Raw genomic sequence first — 11,451 nt, forward strand, 5'->3', positions numbered from 1 at the left:
ATTATATTCACAGGTAGTAAATGCTGATAAGCTATGATACAGTTCAGGTCCTTCATGCTGCTGTTCACATTTTTATATCAAAGAGACAAATAGCAACAGCTCCTAATTAGCATCATTTATTGGCTGTTTTTCTACAACAAAATATAAGGGAATTACTAGTTTTCTGTTTTTTCCCCCTCATTATTTAAGTATTGTAAAGTGTCCAATAATTACGTAGCATGTAAGTTGCTACGTCACTAAAACCTTTTTTTTTTTTTTTAAAGTTAATTTTGACAGTTTTTTCGGTTGACTTCTTTCATGGATTTAATATTTAGTTTATGCATTATTTAAAATATATAAGTGCACTTCAGTGTCGGCACAACAGGCAGATTGGGGGAAAGAAATTGGCCAATTATGTCGTCCAAAACAAATCAGCATCATACATTGCCGTCAGCTGGATTGATTTCCAGAGATCAGCATTTGCATTAGAAAAGGTTTTCCCTTCCATTTTACTCGTACACATACACGACGAGCTGTTGCCTTTACGGCGGTTTGTTCAGTCACGAGACGGTTCTGTGATCTGTGGCAGCAGAACGTGTTCCTGACACGTCTGCGTGACAGTGAGGTGTGGTGGTTAATTGAGGGCCCACACCTCCTGTTGCCCTCACTGACTTCTGTCTTTGTCTAAAGCAGCGCAGCATGGAGAAGGTCAAGGGGTCAAACATACCTCTCGCCCTGGTCCCTTGGCTGCAGTGACATCTACTGGACTATACCAACGCGGGCTGTTTGTGGGGGGGGAGAGAGATGCTCCTGCATGGCTAAATGAAGACTTGTTATGCTTAGTCATTTTGGCACAGAACGACCAAGACATATCAACAAAGCATAAAAACATGTGACAAAAAGGTTTATAATGGCGTTGTATGGACACATTTATACAGAGAATTGAACTGATAACACTTCAGTGTTTATAATATGAACTTTATGAAGGTTTTTGCTGTGCAGCTTCTTGCTTTCTCGCCTTAAGGCTCAGTGTATAATCCCCTAAAACAAGGAGGACCATGTTGGCGATACATAAGAAGAAATAACATAACAATGGGGGAAGTTAAATACCACTGTTCATTATACATATTCACTCTTGAAACAGTTGAGGGGTAAAAAAACACAGAATGTTGCAACCATGCACCGGTGTCACACCTCCGTTGCATTTCCTGCCCCCTCTGCTTCAGCATCTTACATCTATAAAACAAGAACAACAAATTATTGGACGAGATTATTGTGACTTTAAGTCTGTGTTGTTGTATTATAAACGACTGAAGGAGACAGGACAGATGAGAGTCAAACAGCTACTTCTATGTGCCTCCATTTCTGATCTTAACTGGAACAAATGAATGAATACGAAACAATATGAAGTGATGCTTTGTGATCTATTACTTAACCTGTGAAAAAAAAATTCTCTGGTCAAATAAATTCCATATTATGACAAGTAGAGCCGAAATTACTAAATTAATCGAAAATAATCGATTAATCGGTTTGAAGCTTTTTTTCTATTATTAAAACAAGATTTCTGATTGTTTTAGCTTCCTTTAAATGTGAATATTTTCCAAATTTCTTTGCTCCACATAAAGAAATCATTCAAACTGAATCATTTTGGTTTGTGGACAAAAACAAGACATTCAAGAACATGGTCATTTCCAGGTCTGACAAACACTGATCAATGTTTTTTAACATTTTATGGACCAAACGATTCATCGATAATGAAAACAGTCTGAAAAGAGTTTTAAAAGCGCCCCCTCAGTCACTTCCTGGTGCCAGGCCTGAACTCAACATTCAGTAAATAAACAGAATCAACAAAGACAGAAATAGCAGTACATTTACTGACAATGGATATAAAGATGATCCTTGGGAAATGTACAAAACATATTTTTTTTTATATACCAAAGGATTATAACAGACAAAAGTGATGTGAACAGTGCTGTAAAAAAAGAAAAAAGAACAGCGTACCGCTTTAAGTGATAGACTGATTTTCCACCTGCATGACAAGAGCAAGATACTGAAGAATGATGCAAAGCTTTTTCCACAAAGTTGTCCTTATTGTTGAGGGAAGCAAACCAAGAAAGATTGAACAAGCATAGGTAACATGGTGACAAATTAATTCACCCCAGCTTTTGGTCCATCGCATTACATTCCTTCACAACACCCATCCTTGTCCAAGAAGCTAGAGGGGGTGATGAACTTTAATCATATCACACAGTCACAAGTCACCCTGAGTTTTTCTTGTCAAATTTTGGCAATCACCTTCTAAAAATGGCTTTTTCTCGTTATATTACAACGCATGTTTCTTTTGTTTTAAATCGACAGTCCTCCAAAGGTTTGAACGAAAACACATTTCAATTACACACAATGGAACTGTATGAAATATTTGACTTTTATATCACAAATGCATTTTTTTTTCCTTATGTAAAGCCTAGTATAAATAGTGGTTGAAAATATTTAATTAGCAAATAAAGTATCATACGAACAGAATATTATTTCAAGAGGAATTATAATAGAAAACGTTGATTGTTTCGTCATTTTTCACCTGCAAAATGTAGTTGGCGAACAAAGTTTAGAAAATAAACAGAAGGAATCGGGCTCGTTCTTGAGCAGACCGACTGCAAAGAGAGTGAAAAGAAAATCCACACATAACGTAAAAAAAATTTGCAAAGACAAAAGCAATAAAATTTTGGCTGAATAAAATGATTTCTGCTGTGAGATTCTTTGCTGAGAGAATTATGGAACATACTTACTTAGCAAGGAAATCATCAGAATAGAATAGAATCAACAAAAGGAGGAAAAAAACACTCAACTTACCAACAACTTCTCATTAAAAACCCATTATTAACAAATAAGTAGATTCAAAACAAAATGGCATCCTACATTTGCAACTACACAATATTGTACAAAATAAGGCATTTCCTTGTGTGTTTACTGCAATGCATTTTCCCACCTTCATCTTCTGTTATTCACCAACACTTGCTATTCCTCAGTAAAAACAGAGCATGGACATGGATTGACTATTTTTGTGTTAAAATATTTGTATATATATATTTATAATTTCAGAGTTTTTTTCTTCTTCTTCAAAACGTGAATACAAATGCAAGGTAGGAGACACAGTATGACAGAGTTTGTACAAGTTCATAAACGGAGTGGAGGGTCACTCCATGACTTCGCTGGCTGGTACTGTGGCGATGAGCTGGAGAGGGATCTCGGCGTTGGCCAGGATGTCCTGGGCCGTGTTGGAGCCCTGCTGGATGTTGGTGAGGATGAGCGTGGTCCCGCCCGCCGTCGTGATGATACTGTCCGAGGACCCCGCGGACTCCATGGAGACCACCACCGAGGTGCCAGAGTTCACACCTTTTTTGTTCTGATGAGTTTTAATGTGCTTTGCCAGGTGGTCGCTCCGCATGAAGCGCTTGGAACATTCTGGGCAGACGAACTTCTTCTCTCCTTTAAAGAGAGACAACGCAGTGTGAAACAGGAGAAGTTTAAAGCTGCATACATGTCTTGTGAGGAGGTTAAGTTTTCAAGATGGCAAGTTTTAGATTCAAGTTCAGTTTGCTTTTTGAGATTAAAATAAAGGAAAGATGCAACACAAGATCATAAAAAAAGTGTAACCGAATGAAATGCAGCCAACGTTTAATCACTGCATTATTGTCGAGTGCCAACCTGTCTTCACAAAAACAATAAACAAACATGCTGTGCATTTCACCCCATGGCTAATGGTTGTAATTACAAAGGAATATTCAATAAAATTCAAAACAGATCAGGCGAGCTGCTCGGAGACTGTGTCCAGACTGAATAAAGAACCATGGGATGGAAATAAAAGCCAGAGCAACAGCTCATTACAAGCATCCCTTGAAACGTTTTTGTTATATAAACTGATGTTAACAAATCTTGTAAATTACAGTGCAGAACAAACTATTTAAACATTCTGAACAGGGAAATTACCATTAAGTCTGTGACATCTGGCTACACGTTTCACAATGGTCTGCAGTCCTAACCAGACACTTAATTCCAGGGACGTGGGGGGACAAATTAATTTTTTTTTGTTTTTTTTAACTTGACTCACACTTTGCAAAGCAGAAACAAACACATCAAACTGGTTTTTCCCTAATGTTTTCCTGATGTGCAAACACAGAGGGATCAAAAAAAGGGCACCTGTGTGTGTTCTCCTGTGTCTCTGCAGCTCATCGCTGCGTGTGAACCTCTTCCCACAGAACATCCAGCTGCAAACAAAAGGTCTCTCCCCTGAATGCCAGCGCAGGTGTGCTCGCAGGTGCGATGTTTTTCCATATACTTTCCCACAGCCCGCGATGTGGCAGATGTGCTGCTTCTTTTTCCCTATGCCGGATCCTCTGACAAACACATGCACACACAGTTAGCAGGGTATATGCCGATTTAAGAAGACTTTGTTAGTTTTTCCAAGGCCACTTTGATTTGAGACATTCACAAAATGAACCAGTTAGCAGGTTCTAAGTACACAAAGCAATTTTCTTGTGAAACCTGAATCATGTTGACACAATCAAATAGCTTCCAGTTAGAACAGTCAAGAGCGAGGAGAATTTCCAAAAAGATAGAACAGATGCACCATCAAACTAAAGCACATGTGAGCAGACTGACATGTCAAAGTGACCTTCATATTTGTACTCAATCAAATATGCTCATAATAACTTTATTCTCCATTATTGTGAACCCCTCAGCTTGTTTTTATGGAGCATTTTCCTGTATTTGTGCTTGTTTATATTCTGTGTTCACTCTCATAAATAAAAGACAGCTAAATAACACCACAGATCCACTTATTATCTAGTTTATTGTGTCTGCGGCTTTTTTTTTAAGGCCTTTGAATGCAGAACTGAAGGATTAATTGCATTTGCAACTCATTGGCTGCCAATGACGTCTATAGACATCAATTCAAATACAATGTCTGATGAAAGTAGAGAGAGCCTACTCTTTCTTTTGGTAGTTTCTGTGTTCACATAGTCATAGAACACACTGTTTTGTGGGTCTTGAAAAATGTCTCAAAATGCTTGGCAGTTCTGTGCTGGCAGCCAATGAGTGAAGGTCTCAATACTGGACCAGGATCGGATTTAAGAGTTTTTAAGGGTCCACAGACACGCAGACTTAGGGTTCCGGTGTGCTTTATTTCCAACAGAGGTGAGAAACCAGTAACGACACACAAAGATTTTAAGAGAAAACAACCAGGCTTACTCACCTCCCACCTGACTCTTTACAGTTGGGGCAAGTACACGCCACTCGCCGCAGCCTCTTGCCCTCTTGACCTTGCTGATCCTCATCATCCACCAGCCTGACACGAAGGTGGGACAGATCACTCGTGTTCAGGGTGGAGTCAGTGCTCAGCTGCCAGTCTCCAGAGTCTGGCTCTTCCTTTATCTGAATGTCTGAAATTAACGTGCGCTAACGTCAACACACACTCTGGTAATAACATACCCACAAAAAAATCTCAGAGGATTTTTTTTTTTTTACTAATAATTGTGTGTTCCTGACAGCATGGCAGCAAACTGAACAAGTAAGCATTTATATTACGCACGGTGATAAAATAATTACTTGATTGACAAATTAATTATTAAAGTCGTCACCGTCAATCCGTTATACCCTGTGGGCTTTAACAGCTACACGAGTTGCATAAAATGGATACAATCAAAAACTTCATTACGGTGTTTTGACAACTACATTCAACACAATATGGCTTTGAAATATTCACACAATGAAATTTGTCAAGATGCTGAATGCAAATAAACTATGTTGACAGTAAAAAGAGTTAAACAGACCTAAAATATGATGTCTGTTAAAAGTGTGTATTGAAAATGTGTGTGCTGTTTGAATGCTGGACAGCAAATTAAGCAACTTCTGATTTGTAGTGGTCCTTAATGTATAGTATAAACTAAGGCTGAACGATTTTGAATATGAAAAACTAATTTAAAAGGATCATAGATATTTGTGCAGATCTGTAAGAAACAGTGATGTTCTCCTCAGTCTGTAGAGTCACATGTGTATAGATCGAGACAATAATTAATCCAAAATGAAAATTTGACACACATTTTGTCTTTAACAAATATCGCGCCTCCTGCGATTTCAAAATAGCAGTAGGCTGTATCACGATTTTGATATAATTCTGTTTAATTGTTTCAGCCCTAGAATAAACCATAGACAGTTTTCACCAATTACAGTAAGTAAAGAACATAATGATAATGACATTATGGATGTTAATCAGATGTGATTGTAAGTTAATATTAACAGCTGCGGCAAGTACCAGGACCGTTGAAACTGGAGCAGATAAATGGAAATTGCCCATTATCAACTATATTATTGACACAAATAATAGATGGGGATTATGAAGACAAATACGCTGTAACTGTGGATGGTGCACTGTGAGCGACACAAATTAATTTCCTTCCACTTTCATTGTATTAGTGTAATACCTGCTATGATCAAATGCAAAAGTGTGTTTTTAAAGTCAGCTGCTGAAGATGGAGCCTTTTGGGATACACAGTGTTGGAAAATGGAAATACTTCAAAGTAGGTTATCTGGGAATGACAGGTCAGGCACAGGTCACTGGGCTCCATGTACTAATAAGAATAATGAAGGTCTAATTTGTCCAGCAAATAATAGACTTGTGGTGATGTACACTTTGAACACACCCACAAATTCCTGAGTGAGTGAGTGAGATAATGACGTATGTAGTATAATACAAACAAAACACCATACCTCCAGGGTTGTCTAGATCTCCTTCCTGTTGGGCCACAGAGTTGACTGTCACTGTCTGCAGGTTGGGGATATGTCCTGTGCTGCCGATGTTGACCTGGTTGGAGCCCAGTGACAGGGTCTGGACTGGAGCCAGTGTAATCTGCTGGGGTGGTGTTGTGGGCAGCTGGAGGTTCTGCAGGTTCTGCACTCCCTGCACCTGAAAGGTCTGCCACTGTATCTGGCCTGATGGCGTAACTGTCTGGGCTTGGATGATGAAGGTTCCCGGATTAATCAGCTGTACGTTCTGCAGGCCCTGTCCTCCTGACTGCATCACCTGACCGTTGGTGGTCTGAACTGGCACCTGCTGTAACTGAAGGATGGGTGCGGCTGATGACACCTGGATGTTCTGCTCTTGGTTGTGTTGGATAAAGCCTTCTTGGAGACCGGAACTTGAGTCAATTTGTTCCGTCACCACTGATGACAAAGAAGAATCTTGCGCCAGCAGACCTGATTCATTTGCTGGAACGTGTAGGTCAGAGGAAGACGTTGGCACAAAAACATCAGGACTTGCATTTGACTCACTGCCTGGTATTGTCTGTGAGAGGTGAATGTCTGTCTTCATCTGGTTCTCTGAGCCATCCACAGGCTGACTTGCCATAATTAGCTGGCCATCGGCAGTGATTCCTGTTGCTATAGTTTGAGCTCCAGACAGGCCCAAGGAGTCCAAGTCCACACTGTTAATAGGAACAAAAGTAATATTCCCGGGCAAACCCACAGGCACATTAGTAACAACCTGACCCTGGTTGTTGAAGGTAGAGCTGCCAATAGAAACCCCCTGGATCTGGTGGACATTACCAGTCTGTGATATGAGGTTTTGGTTGTTATTAAGGATGTTACCAGTTGATGTAACATTGAGACACTGGCTACCATCAGTCAAGATCTGAATCTGCCCCGTGGCATCCTGAGTCAGAGTCGCTCCATCTATGCTGGATGTGGAGAAGCTTAGCTGTCCGTCTGCTGTCTGAATCTGAGGAATTACTTGGTACTGAATGTTAGGCACTGTGTTGGCATTAGAGGAGGCTGTTCCCGATGTCACAAAGATTGGCTGACTTTGCAAGCTTTGGAGAGGAAGAACATACTGTCCATTCGATGTGAATATTCCTTGATTTTGGATCTGCATCATTCCAGATTCGTCCTTTGCTGCTGATGTAGTTGTCAAAACTTCCCATCTATCAGTCCCAGTGAGCTGAGAGGAAGAATCAGATGTCTGTGAAAGAAAATGATTGACATTATAAAAACATATTACTATCCGTTGTAAACGTAACAGCTGAGTTTGCAAACGTCCAAATACACATAATAATTATTTGGTTCATAACAAAGTCAAACAAAAGAAAACGAGAATGTTTTCTCGTATACTCAACAATGTTGTACGACCACAGTCTTTTTGCTTCGTGTCTTATGTAGATTTTCCCATTTTTAAATTACCAAGATTTTCCTTTAATGGAAACATTAAATCCAAAGCAAACCAGTAGACTAGATTTAATCTTATTTGTTTTATTCCACATCATACAAAAATCTTGCTCTTCCAAATAACACTCTTGTGCTGCAAGAAATTATAAATATGTAGTTTTGTACAATTTTCCTAATCCTTCAAACAAATCACTCACCAAAAGCATCTTATCAACAAAGACGCAAGACATAAGAGCCTTAAAACCCGCACTGAAAAAAAGATCTTTGAGCGCCACATTAAAAAACATGCTCATAGTTGCGGATCGATAATCGCATCACAATTCAAAAATCAAAGTCAATAATCAAAACAATCAACATAAAACTACATCAACCTGCCTGGATTCATTGAAGAGTTTAATTCCCCCTGATGTAACCAAGGTGTACGGTTGATGTAGCTGTATTTCATGAGCTCCGATAAGCCTGAAGCATGTTGTGTTACAAGCAGTAAAGAAAGTTTGGAATGTCTGATTTGACTGCATTTCCAGGGACGAGTGGGTCTCCCTTTAATCTTTAGTCTACGAAGGGCCGATTAACACATCGGCTGCCAATGATGTCTAGCCATCAATTCAAATACAACAGTTCACCGCCAATGATGTCTGATGAAAGAAGAGTCTGCTCTTTCTTTTGGTAGTGTCGGTGTTTACATAGTCACAGAACACACCGTTTTGTGGGTCTTGGAAAATCAGTCAAAATGCTGTAAAAAACATTTGGCAGTTCTGTGCTGAAAATGGCTGGCAGCCAATGAGTTAAGATATTACCTGAGGGATATAGGTGCTCTTACTCGCTCTTTTTAATCATTAAAATGGTAAGTACGCTACAATTGTAGCAATAAACAAATTCTCCAGTACTGATGCCAAAATGTAGTGGCTTTATTTCCACAAAAGCAAGTGCAAGCTATGCTTCACGACCACCACCAGCTTTGCTTAGCTGTGAAATAAGGTTTCACCTCTGCTTTAACTGTGCTGGATCTAGCAGGAGCCAACTAACACATCTGGGGCAGCATCTCTGTTCACCTCAAACGACAATGACCCAACCTTAGGGCAACTGGTTGCTAGCAGATCAAGGGGAGTTAGCTGAGCTCCCTACCCACAATGGATTTTATTTTCAAGGAATAAAGTGGGTTGCTAGGCATGCAACAGTGTTGTCAATCAAGACACGTGATGGTATCAAATGACAGACCTTTCAGGCAAAAACCACAGCAGAGCGGAGGGAGGTGAGAATTACAGAGACCGTCATCCCATGCCTGCAAAGGATCGCCCCAAAACAAGAAGGTGAGGAATAAAATCAACTGAAGAACTCAGAGGAAAACGTCAAAAACACTCTTCCCCGCAAGAGAGCGAGCGCTCAAGAGATGAACAGATTTATCTGTGACTATACAATGACCTACTACAGTGGACAGATAATGAGCATTCGTCTTTTTAAACAAATGCTATTAAATACTTTCATATTGATAACCATACTTACACGGATACTGTTTCAGACACAATATAAGCTCCAAGTATCATATAAAAAAGCAGCTGTTTAGCTGTGATATCGTAAAAAGATACCCAAACCCTAACAATAATTATCAAAATGTCACAATAAATATCATACTGTGGATGATATCATAATATTGAAAATGTAGTACCATGGACTTGGTATCACTGTATTATCGTATTGTGGGAATCCGATGTCATTACATGCCTATGAGTGGCTATTAGTCTGAGCTACACAAAAAGTGTGACTCGTCACTAAAGAGCAAAGTTCAGAGTTCGGATCCCTTGATCCCTTAAAACAGCAGTCGTGTTAACAGCCTGGTGATGTTATAGACAAGCTTATCACTTCCATCCTAGCAGAGGAGGCGGGATTAGAAAGCTGCATGAGACGAAGTGTCTCCTGAGAGGTTCAAACCAGGGTACAATACCCACCTCCAAGTTTGAAATGTGTGAACCTCATTAAGCGCCAGTGGGCTACCGAAAACGCAGCAGCAGCAGCATACGATGTAGCTTCTGCAACAACGTATGCTGCTGCTCGAATGAAAACTTACCTGGCTGCCCCTGACTTCCTCCTGCTGCTGCAGAAAGTCGCTTTGACTACTGTCCCCGTCCGAGGCAGCCATATCCCCTGGTTTCATTGGCTGTTCTGGGGCTGTGTGATAAAAGCATCTGAGGTTAAAGAGTGGTAGCAGCCGAAGCTAATGATAGCTAAACAAACCACATTCAACGCACAACGTGTGCATCGTTCTAATAAGCGTCGGTTCAGTAGCTAACGACACACACGCAGCCCCACTGCTCCTCACTTCCACACAAAAACACAGCGTAGTGAGGATTAGCCCCACAAGAGCGGGCGTTTTGTGCCGTGTCCTGGGCAAGTTAAGCTAGTTAGCTGCTAATGCTAGCTTAGCCGGCGCTGATTAGCACTATCACTAACAGGCATCACTGCTAGCGAGCTAATGTAACCAGAGGGTGCCTGAGGTAGCTTGTTAGCTTTCCGTGGGTGAGGAGTGAGACAGATATTACGTACCAGTCATTGCGTGACCTGTCGTCAAACGGAGAGTCCTGATAGTCACAATCCGCCGGACATGATCAGCGAATTATATTGATTGCATACGCGTAAAAATCAGGTGATAACTGTCAGATTTCTTTGTATTTTGATTGACGTACGGTGGGCAACACAAAGGGTGGGGCCTCTACTGTTGACTGGGAGTGCTTGCGTCACAAACAGGAAATCCCGCCTTTCTTTAGCAAGGTGATTGGCCCCTTGTTTTACTCGCCGCATTATGATTGGCCACTGGATATGTCACTCATCTGTTGTTTGACTTCCTGTTTATTATGCATTTTCGATTTTTACACTACCGTCGTAGTGGAGGTTGTAGTTACATCGTGTACTTTTAGTCGCATTTGTTGAAATCAGATCTTTGCCGTGAGAAAGCAGCTTTAAACTTTTAAATTGTTCAGAAATATTAAGTTGAGCTGGCAATGTGTTGAAAATGTAGACACATGTCCAAATACATTGAATTCACCAGGAACATTGTCAAGGTATTTACAGGATTATTTTTTTGCAATATTTTAAGACAGACATCCTGTGATAAGCGTCTTACAGGAAGTGCAGACCATACAAGTGCTTATGCAACATGAGATTAAAACATTATAATATAAGTGCAAGAGGAAACGAGAAGAAGTAATGGATGATTAAATCCAGAAGAAGGCAGTAATGTGACATTATGGATGCCAAGTACTG

The 11,451-nt window shown here is 40.2% G+C and overlaps 1 protein-coding gene across 1 annotated transcript; it reads right to left on the minus strand.

The window, feature by feature from the left end:
• Positions 1–3,128: 3,128 nt before the first annotated feature.
• Positions 3,129–10,874, minus strand: sp3a (sp3a transcription factor). Its single transcript, XM_083908287.1, has 6 exons — positions 10,735–10,874; positions 10,259–10,359; positions 6,745–7,990; positions 5,231–5,417; positions 4,177–4,373; positions 3,129–3,465 (listed from the first exon to the last, which is right to left on the minus strand). The coding sequence occupies exons 1-6, from the start codon at positions 10,739–10,741 to the stop codon at positions 3,173–3,175; spliced, it is 2,031 nt and encodes a 676-aa protein (XP_083764413.1). The 5' UTR covers positions 10,742–10,874; the 3' UTR covers positions 3,129–3,172.
• Between the last annotated feature and the right edge of the window lie 577 nt (positions 10,875–11,451).

Source organism: Microchirus variegatus (assembly GCF_963457635.1).
Source record: "Microchirus variegatus genome assembly, chromosome: 22".
In the NCBI taxonomy this organism is placed as follows: Eukaryota; Metazoa; Chordata; class Actinopteri; order Pleuronectiformes; family Soleidae; genus Microchirus; species Microchirus variegatus.